At 42.3% G+C, this 26532-nt stretch overlaps 1 protein-coding gene across 1 annotated transcript in view; it reads left to right on the top strand.

The window, feature by feature from the left end:
* The window catches only part of abhd3 (abhydrolase domain containing 3, phospholipase), a 163290-nt gene extending 143806 nt beyond the window's left edge, over positions 1–19484 (top strand). Inside the window, exon 9 of the mRNA XM_070876030.1 lies at positions 19237–19484. Coding sequence (XP_070732131.1) covers positions 19237–19415 — 179 coding nt within the window. The 3' untranslated portion in view covers positions 19416–19484. The remainder of the gene's footprint in view (positions 1–19236) is intronic.
* The last annotated feature ends 7048 nt before the right edge of the window (positions 19485–26532 follow it).

Genomic DNA, 26532 nt, shown 5'->3' with positions numbered 1-26532 from the left:
AACTGCAACTGGTTGCATATGCGTCCTGAAGTTTATCTAAGGCTGAACGAGCCTACAGTATGGTTGAGAAAGAAGCATTAGCATGCACCAATACCTATTTGGATTCCGGTTCGAGCTCGAAACTGACCACACACCACCCATTCCGCCACAGACCAGGCACTGAGAACTGTGTTGATGCCCTCAGTCGGCTACCATTGCCCACCACCGGGGTGGAAATGGCGCAACCCGCAGACTTGCTTCTTGTAATGGATGTTTTTGAGAGCGAGGGGTCACCCGTCATGGCTCGCCAGATCAGGACCTGGACTAGCCAGGATCCTGTGTTATCACTAGTAAAAAGCTGCGTCCTTAATGGGAGCTGGTCGACGGTTCCTGGGGAAATGCAAGACGAAATTAAGCCATTTTACCGACGCGAGGATGAAATGTCCATCCATTCGGATTGTTTCCTATGGGAGAATCGTGTGGTTTTGCCAAAAAAAGGCAGGAAAATGTTTATACACGACCTACACAGTACCCACCCAGGCATAGGCATGATGAAGGCTATCGCCAGGTCGCACGTTTGGTGGCCCAGCATTGACTCGAAATTGGAGTCATGCGTATACCAATGTAACACTTGTTCACAGTTGAGCAATGCACCAAGGGAGGCACCACTGAGTCTGTGGTCTTGGCCCTCCAAACTGTGATCCAGGGTCCACGGAGATTTCACTGGCCCCTTTCTAGGAAAGATGTTCCTAGTAGCAGTGGACGCTTACTCTAAATGGATTGAATGTGTAATAATGTCATCATGTACGTCCACTGCCACCATTGAAAGCCTCCGGGCCATGTTCGCTACCCATGGTTTACCTAACGTCCTTGTTAGTGACAATGGACCATGTTTCACCAGCTCGGAATTCAACGAGTTCATGACCCGCAATGGCATCAAGCATGTCAGGTCTGCCCCGTTTAAGCCTGCATCCAATGGTCAAGCAGAACGGGCAGTCCAAACTATCAAGTAGAGCTTGAAATGCGTGACGGACGGTTCCCTGCAGACCCGGTTATCTCGGGTTCTGCTCAGCTACCGGACGCGACCCCACTTGCTTACTGGTGTTCCTCCTGCAGAATTGTTAATGATGAGAGCGCTCAAAACCAGGCTCTCCTTAGTCCACCCGGATCTCAATGATCATGTAGACACCCGGCGTCACCGGCATAACGTGTACCACAATCGCACTGCTGTATCGCGTGACATTGAGGTTAATTGCCCTGTGTTTGTTCTTAATTACGGTCATGGATCCAAATGGGCTGCTGGCACTGGTTCAGCCAAGGAGGGGAATAGAGTGTTTGTTGTCAAACTTTTGAATGGACAAACATGCAGAATGCATTTGGATCAGACCAAACTGTGATTCACTGACAACCAGGAACAATTTGAAGAGGCCATTACCATCAATGATCCACCAACACAGACCCAACCAGCAACCGACCTCGCTGTCAACCACGAGGATGAACCCACCATGCCCGACAGTCCGATCAGACCAGCCGTGCTGCAGTGCAGCAATGATCCGACCAACTCATCCATGCCAGGACTTCAACTCAGGCGATCAACCCAGGAACGTAGAGCCCCGAATCACTGCAACTTGTAAATAACTTGTATCTAAGACTTTGGGGGGGGGGGGGGAGTGATGTTATGTATGTAAACTTTACTAGTGTGTAAGACTTGCCACCAGGGGATGCACCTGTGGGAGACCCAAAGGTCACCTGCACACCCCGGGCAAGCAGGTATAAAAGGCAGTCTACCATGCTGCTTCCTCACTCTGGATTTACATTAAACAGACCAAGGTCACAATAGTTTGAGCTTACATTACACAGTCTTGTGGAGTTATTCTGAACATAACATTGTGCAGTAACCTTTTATGTGGCAGCTTGTCAAATGCCTTCTGGAAGTCGAAATACATCACATCCACTGGTTCCCCTTTATCCAGCCTGTTCGTTACATCCTCAAAGAATTCCAGCAAATTTTTCAAACATGACTTGCCCTTCATAAATCCACGCTAACTCTGCCTGAGTGAATTATGTTTTTCCAAATGTCCTGCTGCTCCTTCTTTAATAATGGATTCCAACATTTTCCCAACCACTTGACTTTAACATTCCAATCATGTGCCGTAATATAATCAGAGTGACAGAATGGGCCCCATTTTATTGTAGCTGTGCTGGTGTCCTAGGGAACACTTAGTGTCATCAGCCAAGGCTGCAGGTGGGAGTCTTTAGCATCCAGGTTGAGATTGGACACTTGCCTTTTGTCTTAATAAAGTGGTCACATTGTGTAATTCTTTAATGGATGCCATATCATCTTCATATTAAAAATTCCACGTTGTAAAAGAACGGTTATATTCTGAGGTAACAGCAGGGCCCCTCTGTAACAGTAATTAATCTCTCATTGGATCTGGCAATGTTACGGCTTTCATTGGCCCAGAATGGGATCTATGCTTGTTCTCAGCTGATGTAGGCCCCTGTTGAGTCTCAGAGGCACATCTGGCAGGATTCCCACAACAGCTCCAAATTGTAACTGTGACGTAATTTCTACCCTATCATTTTTTTTCTCTGATTTCCAATTGTTTTGTCTTTTACATTTTTTAAACACGTGAAGAGAATTGCAGTCGAGAGCATTTGGGTATACATTTGAATGCAAAAAGTAGATATGTATTAAAGAATGACGATATAAACGTTTGTTTAATTGTTTAGTATGGATTCAGTAATAAAAAGAGAAAATCAGTTGAGCATGCAATACATTTGCTTTTTATGTACTTATGGTATCACGCAGAGCATAATCCTGCAGTACACTTTTTATTCAACTGCATAACATAATTTTTTTAGTGATTTCCACCAAGTTCTCTTCTTTTATATTTTTCCTTCAGATTCTTATCTGCTTTTGAAAAGTCTATTAATTACCTGGAATTTTTTCCAGCACTATAATCGAAAATGCAGAGCTCTAGATGTGATGGAGTGTGGCAAGATATAATAGCCTTACAATTCTTTCTGATGTAATGCAAAAATTAAGTTGTTTACCTTGGCTTTATAACAAATGGAATAGCTATGTTAAATTGGATTATGGTTCTCTTCAAGGTCTATTGTCCTTGAAAAGTGCTTTTCATTGATTTTTTTGGAGTCCAGTTGTTGAATGATGGAATTGGCTAATGTATTTCTTGTGCTTTTCAAATAGCTGCTCTCAGATATTAATGTTCACAAGGTCAATGGATGTTCCCTTATAATTTATGTATTATAAACTTGGACATTAATCAACATTATATGATATAAAAAAATAGAAGAAATCGAGAGACCATTTTCCATTGGTCAGCTGGAGACAGCAGAAACCTGAAGTCTCCATGAAGCTGACTGATCGAAATGTTTCCAATATTTTTTGGTTTTGTTCTATTAACCTCATGACTAACACTAGCCTTCTCATATTTTTTTCTCTCTTACTCACACAGACTGCTCCAAATATACTTTTAAGTACAATACCATGTCGTACAGTATACTCTCATGCAAAAAAAGTTTGAAGATTTCATCAGTTTATGCTGATCACAAAAACTCGGTCCCCTTTAAACTGTTACTGCAGATTTGTAAATCCCTGCATCAGCACTGGATATCCTGCTCATTAAACAGTAAACTCCCGAGCGCAGGCCAATTACAGCCAGAAACTTAACATATGTTCCTATTCTCTTTTTTAGGTGGCCCACAAAAGGCATTTACTGCTCCTAGTAGCTTCCAAGAAGCCAGCTCCTCAGTACCCTTATCTCACTCACTCCACCTACCATAGACATCCATTCCACAGGATTAAGGTAGTCAGTTTGAGATAGGCACACCAGATGATACACAGAGTAAGAGTGAGCAGCAGCAGGTAGCAAAGTCAGTGGAGGAAGAGGAATCTATTTACTGAAGGGTCAGCTCATATTCTTCCTCAGTTGCAAAGCCCTGTGATTTTGACAACATGGCAACTGCAATTAAAAATATATCTGAGCAACATTTCTACCATCATTAACTCTGCAAGATCTAATAGTGAGCATGAAAGAATCCTCAACGGCACATCTGTACGGTCAAGCAGGAAGCTTTCTGTACACCTCAGGACCATGGACCACTTGGAAACTGCAGGACTATCTGCAGTGCAGTCCCCAGTGAGAAAAGTCCGAATGTCAGCCACAGTATCTTTTGTAAATGCTCTGATGGCTGCTTTCTTATATGGTTTCAACATTCAAACAACTATTATGCAGGTTTCATCTCCCACCAGGGGTCTTCTTCCACACAGATCAGTTGACATATGGAAAGAGTTCCCAGCACTGGAGAATCTCTGAAGTAGACACAGATGAGACTGTTCTGCTAAAGAAAACACTAAATCAGCCCACTCCATGTCAAATAACACAAGAGGTAGTATAAAACAGATAGTACGAGGCAGCCACTGTAGCAACAAACATGGCTATCCCATGGCTCACCAAAAAGATTTGAGTAGATTGGGCCTATACTCTCTGGAGTTTAGAAGAATGAGAGGTGATCTCATTGAAACATATAAGATTCTGAGGGGGATTGACAGGGTAGATGCTGAGAGATTGTTTCCCCTGGCTGGAGAATCTAGAACTAGGGGTCATAGTCTCAGGATAAAGGGGTCAGCCATTTAAGACTGAGATGAGGAATTTCTTCACTCAGAGGGTTGTGAATCTTTTGAATTCTCTATCCCAAAGAGCTGTGAATGCTGAATCGTTGAGTAGATTCAAGGCTGCAATAGATAGGTTCCATGATCTTATTGAATGGCGGAGCAGGCTCGAGGGGCCATATGGCCTACTCCTGCTCCTAGTTATTGTGTTCTTACCACAAGGAAGATACATCATTCTCTATATAAGCGGTTTGGAATAAATAGATTACTGTGGTAAAATTATCTAATTATCAGTATTATTACCATCATCAGGAAAAACAGTTTTCATATTTCGAATTTTATTTTACCACTTACTACTGGAGAAGAATTAAACAAATTTTTAGCTATCGTATAGCAACATTGGGCTGGATTTTCCAGAGGGATCAGCGGGTGTGATCAGTGGGAAAGTGTTTTTTTCCCCCAGTGGGTCAGGACTCCGCTGTTAATCCACCGCCATTCACCTTTCCCTGATGTCGGATCTGTCAGCACTGAGCAGGCCTGACACGCAGCAGCAGGGACATAATTCAGGTCATTATGACCTTGTTTAAAGATGATTAAGAATATATTTGAGCCCACGGGGTCCTCACTGCTTGGGGATCACATCTGTCAAGCTGAGGCGGGAGTTCAGTGGCCATTGAATCAGCAGTTGGGTTGACAGCTTTAAATGTAAAATAAAAGCTCCCACCTTACAGATATCTTCCCTCGGATACAAGCTCTTCCTCACTGCATTTCACATACAGATTCAGCATGCTGCAAGTCTTTACACGTCTCAATCCAGTCTGACTTCATTACCTCTCTCACCAATGACAGACTGCTTCTGTCATCTCTATTCCTATCAGCATGGGTGCCCTTTATACTCTCTCACTTTGCTCCTCAGATACCCACCAACACCAGCAGCACCAGCCACACCAGCAGCACCAACAACACCAACCATCTCTGCAATCAACTGATGCTGCACAGGGTACGAGCACATTGCTGCCTGGGAGGCCAGGGATGGCCTCACCATGGCCAGATTTATTTCATTTGATGCTATACGTGATGCGTCAGGTTGGCACCACCCCACACCAACACCATAAAGCATCCCTATAATGTCAAAGCCATTCCTTTCACACTCATGACCATTGCAGGGGTACAGTTATGCCTCACCATTCACTGCAACTCACTAAGCCACTTCCAAAGATGCACACAAATCTGTCCAAGAACGCAAAGTGTTGAAAATAAAGGTTTCAATGTTTGACACCGCATTAACAGAAACTTTACATGGACATTGCATAAAACACCCAAGTGTCTACCCGTGTGTGTTGTTAAATGGTATGATTGCATTAGGATGAGGGTGAATGTGAGGGGTGGCTAGTGATAAGTGGGGAAGTGGCAATGTAGATAGAGAGGTTGGGTGAAGGGGCAAGGTAAGTTGGTGTGGGTAAGGGTGTGCAAGAGTAGGGTAGGGAAGTCAGAGTGTTGGGGATGTGATGAGAGGCACAGCAGAATGACATTGAGTAAGGCTTTGTACTAATATTTTGTGATCTACTGAGATCATTGAAACATTTGCGGAACTGCATCCAGGTCCTCCTGACGACATCCCTGCTTGTGCCCTCCTCTGCAATGTGCAAGCAGGCTGTGTTGATCTCCTGGGGAGGTTTCTTCCACCCATGGGAAAGGAAGAGGACCTCTGTGTGTCATATGGAGGGAGTCATGGGAGAGCATGGGTGCAGCACTGAATCTCTGTGCAGTGCTTGTCAGTGTTTGCAGCACCTCAGTGCTGTAGAACACTGACAGCACAAATGTAAAAATAAATTTGGACATGGTCCCTTTAAGGAAACCGGCTGATGACGCGTCATCAAATGACATCACCAGACTGCTTCCTCTAATTGGCCGGCAAACGCGCTGGGCATGCTTAACATGCCCAATCAGGTAAATTTATTTCAGAGGCCGGGATGGAGACACCAGCCGGGTTGGGACCTGCCACCAATGTCACTCGCCACGGACCCGCCGAGGTCAGCAAAATCACGTCCATAAAAATTGGAACAAAATTATTCGGTCTATCAAATTCTTCAACAAACTATCCACAGTTTGGCCTATCATTGACTTTATCCAATACATCTAGGGGCCAAAATTTGGTGGTTACCGCCAATCAATAGCCCCCAGGAGAGGCGAAACCTCAGCTCAAACGGCTTAACACTGATGTTCGGCGATGTCACCACCTGCAGCAAACATCAGTTGAATTTTTGCAGCAAAAAAGTACCACCTCGTTTACTACCGCCAGGGAAATCATGACATCAGTACACGTGCAACGCCTCGCTGGCGCCAGTCACACGATATTTGGTTTTTGCACCTCACTTACTGGCTGGCGGGGATCTTGCTACAAAAAGTTGGCATTCACAAGTCAAGGTTATGATGCCGGTGCAGTATATAAGGGGAAAGCAACCGGGGCACAGAGGTTGCGGTGAATGCTACGTATTCTCCTAGCAGAGTGCTTAGGTGTTGGCGTGCTGCTGCTGAGTACTTACCTTGATGAATACCATTTCGGCAACATTGATGGGGGCAGTAATGGCACACGATGTCATGCTGCAGCAACGAATTCAAAGGCTCCGGCTACCAGACAGGATCTGGCCAATGTGGGTCCATGCCAGAGGAGAGGCCGCAGACGTCAGGGCAGGAGGCCTTACACCCTTCCCCCACCCCTCCAGGATTTACCATGTGCATTCTTCATACCTTGATATGTCCGAGGAGCAGTGTATAAGGCTGTGGTTCCGCAAGGAGCTGGTCATGGAGCTCTGCCACCTCCTGCACACAGACCTCGAAGTTGAAATCGGCACCAGGACCTAGCTGTCAGTGCTAGTAAAAGTGACAGTAGTGCTCAACTTCTATGCTACTGGGTCCTTCCAGGCTCCTGTCAGCGATATATGCAACATCTCGCAGTTAGCAGTACATTGCAGCATTCGCCAGGTGACCGACACTCTCTACAGCAGACGAATGGACTACATAAAGTTCAGCATGTCCAGGGAGAACTAGGATCTGCACTTCTGTGGCTTCGCCAGGATTGCGGGCCCCGCCCCACAATGGAGAGACGCTAAGCAGTCGCAAGGGCTACCACTCCCTTAATGTCCAGTTGATGTGCGACTGTAAAAATGGCTGCAGGTTCCAGTGACCCCTGACCTGCTGGTCAGGTGATCTGCTCTTTATTAACAGCACTAGCTGCAGTAACACAGGTGTCCACAGTGTGGAACTACAGACATTACACTTCTCCCTCCTTAATGAAGAGTTATTATAACAAACAATCATCATACATAACTTGCATGGTTATACATAACAAAGGATATTGACTTATTTTGCCATATTTACAAATCAAGCTTAACCACTTGTTTTCTGTTTCGAAGAGGATACCTTCACTCTCAAACAGAACCTTCCAAACATGGTGTCGAATTTAAACTCATTCGAGGCTGATCCTGAGAGAAGTTTTCCTCCAATGGATGCCCTTGATTTCCAATTGAACTCTCTCTAACTTCAGACTGTTTGTTTTTCTGACTCAGACTCAGACTTAATTTCTGACTTTCTCTTGGATTTGTTTCCAGTCCACTGGATGTAGGATATGCTACTGGTGTATCAGAACTATCTGATGAGTCAGAAATAATAGAATCACTCCCACCTTCAACTGCTTCCATGTCTGTAGGTAAAATATGATCAATATGAACAAACCTAACCTGTCCATTATCAAACATCTTGACCAAATATGTGCGAGGACCATATATCTTCACCACTCTTCCTGGTAACCACTTTACCCATTTATGGTGATGGTTCTTCACTCTCACCTTCTGATTTAATTTCACACTTCTCTCTTTTACTCTACCTCTATCATGATTCTCTTTCTTTCTTAATTGTGTCTCTTCTACGGACTGTGCCAAGTTTGGTTTTAACAACGAGAATCTGATTCATGGCTGTCATTTGAGAAACAACTCTGTTGGTGTTCTATCAGTAGTTGTGTGAGGAGTATTACGATACGTTATTAGAAAATTAGCCAATTTGTGGTCCAATATGATCAATGTGAACAAACCTAATCTGTCCATTATCAAACATCTTGACCAAATATGTGCGAGGACCACATATCTTCACCACTCTTCCTGGTAACCACTTTACCCATTTATGGTGATGGTTCTTCACTCTCACCTTCTGATCTAATTTCACACCTCTCTTTTACTCTACCTCTATCATGATTCTCTTTCTGCCATAATTGTGTCTCTTCTACGGATTGTGCCAAGTGTGATTTTAACAACGAGAATCTGGTTCGTGCCTGTCATTTGAGAAACAACTCTGCTGGTGTTCTACCAGTAGTTGTCTGAGGAGTATTATGATACGTTATTAGAAAATTAGCCAATTTGTAGTCCAGTGACAACTGTCGTTTCTTTGGATTTGGATTTGTTTGATGAGGGCACGTTTTACAATTTGTATAGTGCGCTCTACTGCACCATTTGAAGCAGGGTGGTACAGTGGGACCTTATTATGTTTCACACCATTTTTGCTCGTGAACTGTGCAAATTCTTCTGAATGAAATTGTGATCCATTATCCGAAACAATTTCTTCTGCGAGGCCAAATGAAGAAAATAATCTTCGCAAAATGTCTAATGTTTTACTTGTTGTTATTTTCCACATTGGAAACACCTCGACCCACTTCGAATGGCTATCAATCACAATGAACAATTGTTGCCCTTCTAGCTCAGCAAAATCGATATGTAGCCTTTGCCACACCCTGGGAGGCCATTTCCATGGCTGTAATGGTACTGATGGTGGTTGCTTGCTTACCGATTGACATGTCGTACACTGACTGACGATGTACTCTATATCTTTATCAAGACCTGGTCACCATAAGTTACTGCGTACAAAACTCTTAGTCAAGCACATTCCCAGGTGCTGGTCATGGAGGTCTCCTAATAATTTGGACCTGAATTTATTTGCACCCTACATGATACAATCTTTATTAACTGATAATTCATTCCTACGAACGAAGACTGGATGAATATCTTTGTCTGTTACCTGGTTTGGCCATCCATTTGCAATATAATCATACACCTTCGTCATAACTGGGTCACATTTGGTTGCCCTCCCAATCTCTTCAGCTGTGACTGGCAGTTCATTGATGTATGAAAATAGAACACCTCTTCCCTATCAGGTGTAACTTGTGACGGGGAAGGCAATCTAGACATAGCATCAGTATTACTGTGATCAGCTGATCGTCTGTACTCAATATTATATATATATGCTGACAAAATCAAAGCCCATCTCTGCATTCGGGCTGCAGCTAATGTTGGAACTGGGGACTTTGGATGGAGGATTGCTGTCAGGGGCTTATGGTCCATAACGAGAGTAAACTTACGACCATACAAGTATTTGTGGAACTTCTTGACCCCAAAAATGAATGCCAAAGCTTCCCTTTCGATTTGCGCATAATTATACTCACTGGCACTGAGAGTGCGTGAAGAAAAAGCAATTGGTCTCTCCTCCCCACTACGTAATACATGAGAGATTACTGCCCCAATTTCATATGGAGAGGCATCACATGCTAGCTTGATCTCCTGAGTCACGTCATTGTGAACTAACATGGTGCTCTCTACCAATTTGCTTTTATACTCCTTGAATGCTGTATCGCATTCTTTTGACCACTTCCAATGGACCTGTTTTTTCAACAGGTCATTCAGTGGATGTAATACTGTAGCCAAATTTGGTAGGAACTTCCCATAATATTTCAAAAGACCCAAAAATGATCAAAGTTCAGTGACATTCTTGGGAGTGGGTGCATTTCTGATTGCATCCAGTTTTTCCTTGGTTAAATGTAAACCATTTTTGTCTACTCTGTACCCTAAGTACTCCAGTGAGTTTTGAAATAACTCACACATGCGAGCAGTCACTCATACTCTGTGCTTCTCTAGCCGTTTGAGGACTTCATTCAATATGTTATTATGTAGTTGTCTATTTGGTGCTGCAATTAGTATGTCATCTAAATAACGTAATACCCCTTCAATACCTTGCAAAATCTGGTTCATTACTCCATGGAATATGGTAGGGACGGAAGACATTCCAAATGGTAGTCTATTAAATTGATATTGGCCTAGATGAGTATTTATAGTCAAGCATGACTTGGACTCCTCATCTAATTCCAGCTGTAAGTAGGCATTTATCAGATCCAACTTTGAGAAAAGCTGTCAGTGTTGTGAACAAATCTTCCATATTGGGGACATTACCCTCTAGAATCTGGTTTACGGTTAGTTTATAATCACCGCACAATCTTACCTTACCATCGGACTTAGGTACAACAACAATGGGTGTAGCCCAATTACATTGATCTATCTTAGAAATAATGTTCTCAGTTTCTAGTCTTTTGAGTTCTTGTTCAACTTTCTCCTTGAGTGCATATGGTACAGAACGTGGCTTGCAGTAAACCGACCTAGTGTCTTTCTGTACCCTGATACTAGCCTTGAAGCCTTGGATCGGACTGCCCATTTCACAGAATACCTTCGGATAATTCTTGATGACATCATCCTTTGACGCAAATCTCGTTTCGACACGAAAAATCTCACGCCAATCCAGCTTCAGTGATCCCAACCAATTTCTTCCTAGTAAGGCAGGCTTGTCTCCTGCCACTACTATTAGAGGCAAGCTCTGAACTTGATCCTTGTGTTTCACCGATACAGTAATGTTCTCTCCCGAGTAGCCTCGCAGCTCTATCTTGGCTTTCTCCAGTGGGGAACCCAACAGATCGCTATGCATCTGCAATGATTGTCTTGCGACAACCTCCAGCTCGGCCTCCTCATCAGAGTGCTGCTGAGCATCACTCAGGTGCGCACTCACCCTCTGGGGAGCTGGCCCCCGGGTTCCCCTCTCCCGTGGAGTTGCTGCAGGCTGCTGGGTCCCAGAGCACCACACACCTCCAAATCCCCGCCCACGCCTTCCTCGACTGAGGTGCTGTCCCCATGTGCTGAGGCCCCTGGCTCCTCAGTAACTGGCAGAGACATGTTCTCCGCCTCCTTCTCCGTCTCCACCATCGCCGGCAGTGGATGGCTGACGTACAGGCTTCTGGGCCTCTGGTTCATCATCTGAAAGCACAAAGCCAGAGAAGAGTAGTCAGCTGCAAAGGATGGGGCCAGGACTGGGAAAGGCATTCTGAAAGTGGGGAAGAATTGTGGTGTCAGGGCTAAGTGGCCAGATAGAGGCTGCAAATGTCCTCAACATACTGCCACTGTCCCGAGGGGGCTCGGCCTCACCCACCACCACTGCACCCACTTGTGCACCCATGAGGGCCGAAACGCGTTCCTCCACAGCACTGAGGGCTTGGAGGTCAGTGTCTCCTCCTCCGGTACGTATCTGCCCATGCCAGTTATGCGCTAGCTTGGTCTGTAAGATGAAACAGAACGTCTGAGTTAGTGTGCTTCTATTCGTCTGTCTGAAATGCCTTACATAGTTGAGTAGATGTTACTGTGTGAGAGTCTTCACAGGTCAATGTCATTCGGAGTAGCTGCGTGCACTCGGTGTGGCAATGCTGGAATTTGGTGGCCAGCACCTAACAGTTAAGGTGAGACTACCATCTTCCACAAGCATCTGGAGACTGAGGGGATAACAAGACCAGAGGTGGGTCTCAACAATGGAGCAGGAAAGTTAAATGCACATGCAGGCCCAGGGAGTGGCTGAGGCTGCAAATGTGAATGTTGCATCTGTGCTCACCCACGAAGAGCATGGGATCTGACACATACTGATTGAGGAGTGACTGCACACACTAGACATTGAGCTCAGACCATGGCATGCTAAGGTTAATGTAAAACATACTCACCCTCATCACCACGTCAGGTCGGTGAACTTTTTCCTGCATTAGGTGACAGTCCTGGGCACTGTGTTTCTCGCAGATATGCTCTGCGCAACTTCCCTCCATAATTTTCAGAACATCTGCGGCTGTGGCTTCCTGCCAGTTTTGCTCCGCAACAATTCACGTCGCCTCTCCACACCATCCAGGACTGCATCCACGGCGGCATCGGAGAACCAGTGAGCATGCTGACGAGTTCTCGCCTCTGCCATCGTCCCCCTCTTAGTAAGAGTGCGTAGGCAGCAAAGATATGCATGAGGCAGTGCCGCGTCCTATCACCGCCTCAATTGAATCCAGATGGCGTCAGTATGTCTGTTACGCAGCTACAAATACTGATTACCGCTCAGATTTTACCGCCCCACTTACTGCCGTTTAGCGCTTCAAGAGTGTTGTGTAACACCTGATTTGCTGCTCCAATCCCCTCTTCAGGTGGTAAAACTGAATTTCGCGGTTGACGGTGGAAATTATCGCCAGGCAGTAAAATCAACGACCAGGCGGTGTCACCAACTCTAAATGAGCAATAACGAATTTCCACCCCCTAATCTCCTGAGTGACTAAGGCCCCGATACTTAATCTGGTTCATGAAGAGAGCGGGGCGGGGGAGAATTTCTGGACGGGATCCCTTGACATTCGGGTTTCCTGAACGCCCTGCTGAAGTTAATAGCAGGACGTCTATTAAATTGTTTCAGTAGGTTTCCCACTCGACAGCCAGCCTGATTGACAGGCTGGCTTCCTGTTGGGCTAGAAAGTCTGCGACACAAGGCCACAACCGGGGAGCAGAGAGGAGGGAGAGATCACAGGGGAGGGGGGGGGGGGGGCGTTGGAGATCGAGGTCGGGTTTTTCAGATGCAAGTCGGGGGGGGGTGGGAGGAGATCGTGGGGGTCGGGGGGGGGGAGATCGTCGATGTTGGGTCTAGATCGGGGGTGTCAGGAAAGATCGTTGAGGTTGGGAGTAGATCATAGAGATCGGGGAGGAGATTAGGCGAGTCGGAGATCAGGGGGTGTCAGATATCATGGGGGTGGGGAGGTTGGCCAATTGCAGGGTCTATAAAGAGGTAATCTTGTGGGCCTGGAGGAAACACTCCTGCTCCTCCTGCCCAGAAGCACTTATCTACCTGCCACCTTTTACCTGCCAGGTTTCCTGAGCCCCAGGAAACCCAACATCCATGGGTTAAAAATTAACATCCTACTAAAATGAGGGCACGCAGCCTCCTGAGAGCAGATTGGTCACTCCCCCACCCTCCCTCCACCTCCACCCCCATCCCCATAATCTGTCACGGTAAAACCAAAAGTGGCCTGGTTGGAGTAGGGTTTGAGATTTAAAAGATTTTTACTTCCCACCTGCCCTCAACACATTCGTCCTTGGGGGTTAAAACTTCCCTCCCTAAATTTCTAATAAAATAAATCTCTGTAAAATTTCTCCCTCACCCCTGAAGTAATTAGGCAAAACCTTCAGGATATCAGTCTAACATTCCAGCTACATTATTCAACTCCAATCAGCTGCATTCCACATTTATTGTATTATTCATGGACAAAAGTTTTTTTTTAAGAATCTTGGTTTGGCTCCCACTCTCTGTTGCTTTTTGTCTCCTTCCCTGTCTTTCTATTTGACTCCTGCTCTGTTATTCTTTTCAGTACTGGTAGTGGTGTCCTGCACAATGGGACTATGGGCCTAGGCCTTCACCTTGGTTTCTCAATAATTATTCTTATCCACCCAAATCTGAGTGGAATGCAGGTTCTAGTTGGTAGATGTAGTTGTCTGCAGAGTTCGCTGCTACTTACTAAGTAGCTAGAATTACATTTCAGGACATCCAGTCAACATTTTGTATTCTGTGCAAAGGGGGCACTGAGTAATTTTGTTCCAAAACCAAAGGCTAGTAAAGTCATTAGCTGAACATAGTTATTGTTCTTATTGTGGGGGTGAAATAGAGAAAAACATCTTAGCAAAAGTAAAGGCCTCTGCTAGATAAATGTAAGCATGTTGTGCTAAAAGCTATCTGCAAAACAGCCACATAAATAATTTTTATGCTTTGACAATGCTCTTTGACTAGAAACTGAATATATATTATTTGGACTCGGGACTAAGAAGTACAATATCAAAATTTGCGGACAAGACCAAATTGCAGGGCACAGTTCATACTGAGAAAGACTACGACAAAATACAAGATGTTGTTGACAAATTTCCACAATGGGTGTCTAAATGGTAAATAAATGTCAATACAGATTAAATGCGAGGTGGTGCATTTTGTTAGGAGGAATAAGGAAGCCACCTATTCCTTGGAAAGTAAGTGTCTAAATGGGCTCGAGGAGCAAAGGGATCGAGGGATACAGATCCACAAATCATTAAAAGTAGCAATGCAGATTAACAAGGCCATAACAAATGCTAACAAAGAACAGGAGTTCATTTCTAGAGGAATGGAATTCAAAATCAGAGAAGTTATGTTAAAATTATATAGAACTTTGGTTAGACCACACGGAGTACAGTTCTGGTCTCCATATTACAAAAAGGATATAGAGGCACTGGAGAAGATGCAAAAAAGATTTACCAGGATGATACCAAAACTGGGAGTTTGAAACTCTTTGTAAAGCTTGAACAAGCTGGGACTCTTTTCTCTAAAAAAAGAGAAGGCTGAGAGGTGAGCTGATAGATGTCTTTTAAAATTATGAAAGGTTTCGATGGGGTAGATGTAGAGAAGATGTTTCCACTTGTGGGAGAGTCCAAAACTAGGAACCATGTAAGATAGTCACCAATAAATCCAATAAGGAATTCAGGAGAAACTTTACTTGGGGTGATAAGAATGTAGAACTTGCTACCACATGGAGTACTTGAGGTGAATAGCATAGATGCATTTAAGGGGAAGCTAGATATGTACACAAGGGAGAATGGAATAGAAGGATATGTTGCTAGTGGCAGATGAAGTGAGGCTCATGCAGAGCATTAACACCAGTGTTGGACCAAATGGCAGGTTTCTGTGCTGCAAATACTGTGTAGCTTTACTATTTGCCACATAGCTGCAGCTACATTTGTAGTTTGATAGAGCTGTCTTGGTCTCTGCTGTGGTTCCAATGACCAAAGTTATTCCTCATAATATGGGTAATTCTCTCAGAGTATGCAATGGTATGTGGAGCAGGGATGATGAGAAAAACAGTAGACTACTAATCAAATAATTAGAAACATTCTTCCTTAAATTAAGTTCTCCTCAAATTATTTTTGCAAGACAACATGACTAAACAAACTATTATTATTTTGCATACTCAACAGCAAATATCAGAAACTCAGGTGGGTCAAAGCAACCCGGAAAGAAGCCTGACTGATTTTCTGATATCTGCTGCACCAGGCAATCCAGTGTGCTTGATGGCAGACTCAGGAAAATAAGAACATAAGAAATGGGAGTAGGCCACCTGACCCATCGAGTCAGCTCCGCCATTTAATAAGATCATGGCTGATCTGATCATGGACTTAGCTCCACTTCACTGCCCGCTCCCCATAACCCTTTATTCTCTTATCACTCAAAAATCTGTCTATCTCCACCTTAAATATATTCAATGGCCCAGCCTCCACAGCTCTCTGGGGCAGAGAATTCCATAGATTTACAACCCTCTGAGAAGAAACTCCTCCTCATTTCGGTTTTAAATGGGCAGCCCCTTATTCTAAGACTATGTCCCCTAGTTTTAGTTTCCCCTATGAGTGGAAATATCCTCTCTGCATCCACCTTGTCAAGCCCCCTCATTATCTTCCTCATCGATAAGATCACTTCTCAGTATAGGCCCAACCTGCTCAATCTATCTTCATAAGTCAACCCCTTCATCTCCAGAATCAACCTAGTGAACCTTCTCTGAACTGCCTCCAATGCAAGTATATCCTTCCTTAAATAAGGAGATCGAAACTGTATGCAGTACTCTAGGTGTGGCCTCACCAATACCCTGTACAGTTGTAACAGGACTTCTCTGCTTTTATACTCCATTCCCCCTTGCAATAAATGCCAATATTTCATTTGCCTTCCTGATTACTTGCTGTATCTGCATACTAACTTTTTGTATTTCATGCACAAGAACCCCCAGGTCCCTCTGTACTGCAGCACTTTACAATTTTTCTCCATTTAAATTATAATTTGCTTTTCCATTTTTTCTGTCAACGTGGATAACCTCACATTTTCCTACATTATACTCCATCTCACTTAGCCTGTCTAGATCCTTTTGCAGATTTTTTGTGTCCTCCTCACAATTTGCTTTCCCACCCATCTTTGTATCATCAGCAAACTTGGCCACATAACACTCGGTCCCTTCATCCAAGTTATTAATATAGATTGTAAATAGTTGAGACCCCAGCACCGATCCCTGTGGCACCGCACTAGTTACTGTTTGCAACTGGAAAATTACCCATTTATCCCGACTCTCTGTTTTCTGTTAGTTAGCCAATCCACTATCCATGCTAATACATATCCCCAACCTCGTGAACTTTTATCTTGTGCAGTAACCTTTTATGTGGCACCTTATTGAATGCCTTCTGGAAAACCAAATACACCACATTCACTGCTTCCTTTTTATCCACCCTACTCATGACACCCTCAAAGAACTCCAGCGAATTTATCAAACATGATTTCCCTTTCATAAAACCATGCTGACTCTGCTTGACTGAATTATGCTTTTCCAAATGTCCTGCTACTGCTTCTTTAATAATAGACTCCAGCATTTTCCCAATGACAGATGTTAGGCTAACTGGTCTATAGTTTCCTGCTTTCTGTCTGCCTCCTTTTTTAAATAGGGGCGTTACATTTGCGGTTTTCTAATCCGTTGGGACCTCCCCAGAATCCAGGGAATTTTGGTAGATTACAACCAATGCATCCACTATCTCTGCAGTCACTTCTTTTAAGACCCTAGGATGCCAGCCATCAGGTCCAGGGAACTTGTCCACCTTTAGTCCCATTATTTTACCAAGTACTACTTCTTTAGTGATAGTGATTGTTTTACGTTTCTCCCTCCCTATAGCCCCTTGATTATCCACTATTAGAAAGTTTTTAGTGTCTTCTACCGTGAAGACCGATACAAAATATTTGTTCAAAGTCTCTGCCATTTCCCTGTACCCAATTATTAATTCCCCAGTCTCATCCTCTAACAGACCAACATTTACTTTAGCCACTCTCTAGAAACTTTTTATCAGTTTTTGAATTTTGTGCTACTTTACTTGCATAATCTATCTTCCCTCTCTTTATTATTTTTTTAGTTGTTCTTTGCTGGCTTTTAAAAGTTTCCCAATCATCTGGCCTCCCACTTGTCTTGGCCACTTTTATGCCCTTGTTTTCAATTTGATACCGTCCCTTATTTCCTTAGTTAGCCACGGATAATTATCTCTTCTCTTACAGTCTTTCTTTCTCATTGGAATATATTTTTGTTGAGTTATGAAATATCTCCTTAAATATCTGCCATTGCTCATCAACCGTCCCACATTTTAATCTATTTTCCCAGTCCACTTTAGCCAACTCTGCCTTCATACTTTTGTAGTCTCTTTTATTTAAGCTTAGGACACATTACAATAATGTTGCAAAGATAATTTGCGTCAGTAAAGAATATTTTGAAAATTGACCCAACATTTAACACCTCCATTGGCTTAAATATTAAAGCAACAGCAAACTTTTTTTTTATAAAAGTATTGATGGGGCAGAAATTGATCTCTGTTGTGATGTTTTTTTCTCTCGCCGAATGTGCCGAATGCCAAATTGAAAGCTGGCACCTTACAATTATTCAGGGCACCCATCTGAAACAGGGATTAGACCTCTTGAAAATGATAATTAGGGTCATAACATCTGTTTTAAGACCCCGCTCCAAAATTTGCCATAAACTGCGTTGTGCATGCTTCACTCAGTCTTTCAGGGTCTACACCATCTCCAGCGGCCGTCGGTGAAAAGGTGAGTAAAGGTTTTTTATACTTGCGCTTATGTGGAACCAAACGAAGCAGGAATATTCCTCCTAGCTCAACAACACTGCAGGTCTTTGCTAGCCTGGACATTCTCCTCTCATTTGCCTCTCCCACCAGGACTTGCCTGCAGGTCGGTTTTGTGTCAGAGGTAACTACATTTTCCATGGACCTGACCGATGAGCTGCATCGGGATGCCTGATTGGGTTCTGCAGGTTTTATGGCGATGAGGCCCAATGTGCAGCAAGCTTCAAACCGACGGCTTCGGGCATGCGTTCCAGGCACACCGTCCACTTCTTACCAATTCCCAACGCTACACAATTTCTCCCCTTATGACTTTGGAGCAATTAGGATCTGAAATTGCATTGTAAAATAATAACGTACAAATGCTTAATACGTTCATCTGGAATTCCATTGCCCCATTATTTTGGTGGCAGTGATAACCCATTTATTGTAAATAGGTTAACATCTCAATTAAAATAGCAAGGAGGGGTGTTACAGAAAAATGTATTAAACATCCAAATACTCATTATCTCATGGCAGAATCTCAGTTTGTTTAGCATGGTATTGAAGGAACTGTAGTCAATTTAATCTTAGCCACATATTTAATTTGTAAACTAAAATATTAATCTTATAAAATTAATTTTACTTATGGTAAATTACTTTGCTGTGCGTGAAAATGGACTTGCGTGTGGAAATTATTTGTTCTCAACTTAAAGCTGACCCCTCTTCAGTGGGCTTCACTGTTAATAATTTTCTCATTTGTTGAATGGCTGGCAATAACTTTATACATTACTGTACTGACATTTGTATTTCTTTCAGCCATACCTGTGCAGTCTGCCAAACAGAACCCAAATGTTGCTCTACTACTAACTACACACGGTGGTCACATCGGCTTTTTGGAAGGGATATTTCCTCGATGGACCACTTACATGGACAGAGTCTTCAAACAATTTATTCAAGCTGTCTTTGAGCATAGAGATGAGCTGAAAGACATGTAACTCTTCAAATATGTCCATTCCCACTGTTTCATGTCTTAAATTTACTGACCAAACTATTATAAATCCCAACACTGGTATTTGAGCACATTGTAAAATACATTATTACTTGTATCATCATGTATTTAAAATGCCAGACTGTTACTTGAATTTGTCCAGAATTTAACAAAAGGGTGAATGACAGAGCCATTATGCTCAGACTAAATTTCAATTTATACATGGTCTCTTTCTTTTGTGTAAGTTGATTATTTTGTTAATTTTAAATATTTGTTTTAATTATCACTTTCTAACTACTACTTCATCATTTTATCATAATTATTGATTTTTGCATACTCAATTGGCACTGAACCTCTACAATTACTATGTTATCAACGGTAGATTGAAATCCTCAGGGTTATTATTTAATAAATGGGCCAGTAGTTTCAATTCAATCTTTTTCTCAACATATTTGCAATTCATAATATGATTGTATTGTTCAGAAGAGAATGCATATGCACACAATTTAACACTTGCCCAAATAACCTATTTTGTAGCACTTTGCAGCTTGTATTGATACTGACTCAGTCATTGCAACTATTCACAGTTTGATTACTATAAAGTAAATGTAATGATATAACATATGAATAACTATCATAAATACAATATTTAATAAGGAAGAAGCACAGATACTGCTAGGACAAACATTCTTGCCTGAAAAGGAATGTAACAAAGCACAGGTAATGCTGATGCATTTTCTTTTAATTTTGGGCGTGATGAATTTCTTTTCAAACCATTAAACTACCTTGACTGTGCCAAGGGCTTATTCCTTAAATGCTTGAAAACCAATAGAAATCAATATCATACTTAAATCAACAGCAGCTAACTCTGAAATGAACTGTACTTGAGTGATATCACAGTGAATGCAATATATTTGACCCTGAGCTATAGTATTTACACAGCCGGTGCTACTGAGTTGGCCATGAGTTACTCTACATGCTTAGTTGTCCTGTCAGAGGGTCCAGGGCTTACTGGGGTCTTCCAGCCCTTAAGAGTACAATGTTTATATTAGAATTGATTTATCACAAATCCAACCTCTCACAGATTGTATGTGACAATATGGGTTACAAATGTAATAAACTTTTTTTTTCTGAGAAAACTCTTAAACAACTAGAATACATTTTAAGATATTTATTATATATTTATGAAAAATAAAATTTTCTAAACCAAGCATTGTTTGTTTATTTAGTACAAATAATATGAATGTTAAAGTTACGTTATGGCACCATATACTATTTCATATTTTGGATAATTGATTGGTCCAATACCTATAACAATAGAGCTGTTCAACTTTCAGCCAAGGTATGCAAATTGAAATGTGACCCATTTTGTAAGTGTATATTTTTTATTATTGGCAATGTTTATTTGAAATTATTATTACATGATGTGCAGCTTGAATCGTTCCGAATGTGGAAAAGAATACAAGCCAACATCTGCCCTGCAAAGGGTCCCTCAGAAACATTTCATATGACCTGATCTCTGCTGGCAATAAAAGTGGAAGAAACTGAGCAATGGGGTGATGATGGCACTGAGTTTGTCAACTGATTCTCGTGGCAAAAACTCCCTAATGTCAATGTCTGAAAATGTATTGAATCTACTATTACAGACCAAATGAAAAGTAAACCATCAACCAGTGGCAGCACCAATGCAGGCCCTTCGCATATCCAATATCTGGCCAGAAAGTCAGGTGCATGTTCCAAGTTCAGTTGGGCATATCACACTACTAGATCAAATGATGGAGAAACCAATAATTTCAAGCCACATTGTACATCAGGTTGTTTGATCACAGATGGATTGATATCAGTCACAGAAACATTTGTGGGCCATGCCATTGTACCAGTCATGCTGCAATTATCGGGTTGAATATGAGGTATTAATGAGTGATTTGCAGGCCCTGGTGTCATCTCAAAAAGATTTGTCTACAATGGCAGTACAGTACTTGTGATTGAAGTTCCGAATTTAATATAGATGGCAATTAAATATATATTTCAGGCTCCAAACTTTACCAATATTTAGTTCCTAACATTAAATGAATTAATGTACTAATTTCATCCTTACAACAGAAATATGCTTGAAGGGAAATGTTTGCATTCACAGAAGCTGCTGTTAGTTGTTTTGGAGAGATTGTATCACCAGGTGATGGAGAGCTGCTTCCATACTGGCTAACTAATACCTGGAAAACTAGTTGTGTGTGCTTAAAGTTCATTTATTTTTCAAATTGGAAAGTCCAGATTGCCTATTAACATAGAAAATGCTTCTGTTTAATTTAGCCTTGGGCAAAAATAACTTTTAATTAATTTTTGTGACAAATTAAGGGCCTGTGTGTTAATTTTTGTGGTTCACCTTTGTATGTTAGCTAGTTGTGGCAGACTTCATCATGTGACAAATGCCAATGTGACATTGAGGCAGTTCCCATATCTTTGCTAGTATCATCATCTCCAGAAAGCAGCACAACTCCTGGTATTCCCACAGAAATACAAGGCCTTGAAATTAGGTATGCAAATAATAGAGTATGAACACTTGGGTGCATTTGTTTACAATTCCTTTGTCTGTAATTTTAACAGTGTTTAACTTAAATATTGCAACACATCCATTGAAATAGCATACAGTGAGGGTGAGGGTCAGCACAGGAACAAAATGAAAACTGGGCACCCTCCAACTCAGAAATCCCAAATGGGAAAAGTAAACCTGCAGCTCTTTCAAACAGAAAACAATCACCCCAAAACAGTATATGAATCTGTCTCTCAGGACTCTCAAAATTTCACTATTGTATATCAAAGGACTCAAATCACCCAATCAACAGAAACTAATTATTAAATACAAAGTAGCAAGAAGAAATATTAATTTCATTTGCAGCATTGTGATATCAAGTTTATTTTACAGCCAATTATAGGGGAAAAAATATCTTGTGGAATAACCAACAGAAGAATAGGCAGTGGAATCGCCTATTTTGGAGTGAATCGGAAAATATATAAAATATGTTCCTAATATTTAGAACTTCTCATCATTGTTTTTCTCATACTCCCTGACTAAGAAGACAGGCATATAGGTCAACTGCTCCCAGGCCTTTGGCTATGGTGCTGTATCAGCAGTACTAGGAAGTGTGCATGAATGTTTGCATCTGGATGGTGGAGGTGAGGGAGCAAGTGGAAGAAATTCTCCCTCAATCCCTACAGGGAAGTACTTGGAATGGCATGGTCGCATAATGAGTGTAGAAATCACAAATTTAAACCTGACCTGACATGATGGCACAGAGCATCTGGGGTGTTTTGACACTGTGTGCCAACCTTACGTACATTTGTGTCTTATTAGGTAACCATAAACAAAACATATTGTAGTCTTCACAGACACTTTGTGTAGCTATAAAACCTCTGCTTCCCTCTCGCCCACATACAAACACATGCTTCACAAAATAAAACTTTGTCTGGGACATTATTTTGCTCAAATAGCTGACTTTGGAGTGATTCCATGATGCTCTGCCGGTGGACCAGTCACACGTACAGGGAAGGCAGGTCGGAGAGAGGCTGCAACATTATAGCCCAGATTCACCAACTGGCGATACTTACAAGCACTGCTCTCTGTTCGGAGGACAGGAACATGGAATCATCCCTTATGTTTGCAGCCAACCAATCTATTAGCAATCACTCATAGTTCATATTCATGTGTTTGGCTTCATGTAGCTCTGTTATTTGCATTTGTCTCATGTTCAAAGTTCAGTAATTGACCTCTTTTAGTTACAATTTATCAGCGATAATGTTCCACTTTCCTCTATTCTGACAAATTTTATCAGTGCCTTAAATGTAAAGCATTTAATGCTAGTAATTCTGTTCATCTTCCTCTATTATTATCAATTGGTATCACTCCACTATAATCAGAATAATTTCAGCAAGTTGGCACAGTGCACTAGAACCTTATGTTATGCAATATAATGGTAAGTTGCAGGTTTGCATCCACACTCACCTATGCACTGAATTTCAGATTCAGCCACACCACCTTAGCGAGATGTTGAACAGAGAGCAATTGCTGCTCCACAACGAAGGATCAAAAATTGAACTGCAGTTTAAAACTGGACAGGTGCCAACCTTATACATGGCAAATTCCTGACCTTAGTTGATAAAAACGGGGGTGGGGGGAAATCACTGGATGAGACACAAATGGTTTTACGCCTTCTAGTGGCTTGATCAAGACTGGCACTTGCTGAGATCACAATTTTTTTCTGTTTACCTTCTCAGCTGGGAAATGGTGCAAGGGACAGAGCAAGTGAAGCAAACCCAGCTTGCCTCTGTCAGTCATCACAGTGAAGAGAATTATAACTCAGTCACACAACTTTACGGTTTTGTGGTGTTAACGGGACACAAAAGATGTAAGTCCTCCATGTAACTGTCCTATTCAGAAAAGCATACACTTTATAAGAACAAAAGAACATAAGATTTAGGAACAGGAGTAGGCCATCTAGCCCTTCGAGCCTGCTCCGCCATTCAACAAGATCATGGCTGATCTGGCCGTGGACTCAGCTCCACTTACCCGCCCACTCCCTGTAACCCTTAATTACCTTATTGGTTAAAAATCTATCTATCTGTGATTTGAGTACATTCAATGAGCTAGCCTCAACTGCTTCCTTGGGCAGAGAATTACACAGATTCACAACCCTCTGGGAGAAGAAATTCCTTCTCAACTCGGTTTTAAATTGGCTCCCCCGTATTTTGAGGCTGTGCCCCCTAGTTCTAGTCTCCCCGACCAGTGGAAACAACCTCTCTGCCTCTATCTTATCTATCCCTCTCATTATTTTAAATGTTTCTATAAGATCACCCCTCATCCTTTTGAACTCCAACAAGTAAAGACCCAGTCTACTCAATCTATCATCATAAGGTAACCCCCTCATCTCCGGAATCAGCCTAGTGAATCGTCTCTGTACCCCTTCCAAAGCTGGTATATCCTGCCTTAAGTAAGGTGACCAAAACTGCACGCAGTACTCCAGGTACGGCCTCACCAATACCCTGTACAGTTGCAGCAGGACCTCTCTGCTTTTGTACTCCATCCCTCTCGCAATGAAGGCCAACATTCCATTCGCCTTCCTGATTACCTGCTGCACCTGCAAACTAACTTTTTGGGATTCATGCACAAGGACCCCCAGGACCCTCTGCACCGCAGCATGTTGTAATTTCTCCCCATTCAAATAATATTCCCTTTTACTGTTTTCTTTTCCAAGGTGGATGACCTCACATTTTCCGACATTGTATTCCATCTGCCAAACCTTAGCCCATTCGCTTAACCTATCTAATCTCTTTGCAGCCTCTCTGTGTCCTCTACACAACCCACTTTCCCACTAATCCTTGTGTCATCTGCAAATTTTGTTACACTACACTCTGTCCCCTCTTCCAGGTCATCTATGTATATTGTAAACAGTTGTGGTCCCAGCACCGATCCCTGTGGCACACCACTAACCATCGATTACCAACCCGAAAAGGACCCATTTATCCCGACTCTCTGCTTTCTGTTAGCCAGCCAATTCTCTATCCATGCTAATACATTTCCTCTGACTCCGCGTACCTTTATCTTCTGCAGTAACCTTTTGTGTGGCAGCTTATCAAATGCCTTTTGGAAATCTAAATACACCACATCAATCGGTACACCTCTATCCACCATGCTTGTTATTTCCTCAAAGAATTCCAGTAAATTAGTTAAACATGATTTCCCCTTCATGAATCCATGTTGCGTCTGCTTGATTGCACTATTCCTATCTAGATGTCCCGTTATTTCTTCCTGAATGATAGCTTCAAGCATTTTCCCCACTACAGTTGTTAAACTAACCGGCCTATAGTTACCTGCCTTTTGTCTGCCCCCTTTTTTAAACAGAGGCGTTACATTAGCTTCTTTCCAATCCGTTGGTACCTCCCCAGAGTCCAGAGAATTTTGGTAGATTATAACGAGTGCATCTGCTATAATTTCCGCCATCTCTTTTAATACCCTGGGATGCATTTCATCAGGACCAGGGGACTTGTCTACCTTGAGTCCCATTAGCCTGTCCAGCACTATCCCCCTAGTGATAGTGATTATCTCAAGATCCTCCCTTCCCACATTCCCATGACCAGCAATTTTTGGAATGGATTTTGTGTCTTCCACTGTGAAGACCGAAGCAAAATAATTGTTTAAGGTCTCAGCCATTTCCATATTTCCCATTATTAAATCCCCCTTCTCATCTTCTAAGGGACCAACATTTACTTTAGTCACTCTTTTCCGTTTTATATATTGGTAAAAGCTTTTACTATCTGTTTTTATGTTTTGCACAAGTTTACTTTCATAATCTATCTTTCCTTTCTTTATTGCTTTCTTAGTCATTCTTTGCTGTCGTTTAAAATTTTCCCAATCTTCTAGTTTCCCACTAACTTTGGCCACCTTATAAGCATTGGTTTTTAATTTGATACTCTCCTTTATTGCCTTGGTTATCCACGGCTGGTTATCCCTTCTCTTACTGCCCTTCTTTTTCACTAGAATATATTTTTGTTGAGCACTATGAAAAAGCTCCTTAAAAGTCCTCCACTGTTCCTCAATTGTGCCACCGTTTAGTCTCTGTTCCTAGTGTACTTTAGCCAACTCTGCCCTCATCCCACTGTAGTCCCCTTTGTTTAAGCATAGTACGCTCGTTTGAGACACTACTTCCTCACCCTCAATCTGTATTACAAATTCAACCATACTGTGATCACTCATTCCGAGAGGATCTTTTACTCGGAGATCGTTTATTATTGCTGTCTCATTACACAGGACCAGATCTAAGATAGCTTGTTCCCTTGTAGGTTCTGTAACATACTGTTCTAAGAAACAATCCCGTATGCATTCTATGAATTCCTCCTCAAGGCTACCCCGTGCGATTTGATTTGACCAATCAATATGTAGGTTAAAATCCCCCATGATTACTGCCGTTCCTTTTTCACATGCCTCCACTATTCCCTTGATTATTGTCCGCCCCACCGTGAAGTTATTATTTGGGGGCCTATAAACTACATCCACCAGTGACTTTTTCCCCTTATTATCTCTAATCTCCACCCACAATGATTCAACATTTTGTTCATTAGAGCCAATATCG

This window comes from Pristiophorus japonicus, chromosome 1, assembly GCF_044704955.1.
Source record: "Pristiophorus japonicus isolate sPriJap1 chromosome 1, sPriJap1.hap1, whole genome shotgun sequence".
NCBI classification, from domain to species: Eukaryota; Metazoa; Chordata; class Chondrichthyes; family Pristiophoridae; genus Pristiophorus; species Pristiophorus japonicus.
The sequence above is the reverse complement of the archived record's forward strand: the minus strand, read 5'-3'. Positions and strand labels throughout refer to the sequence as shown.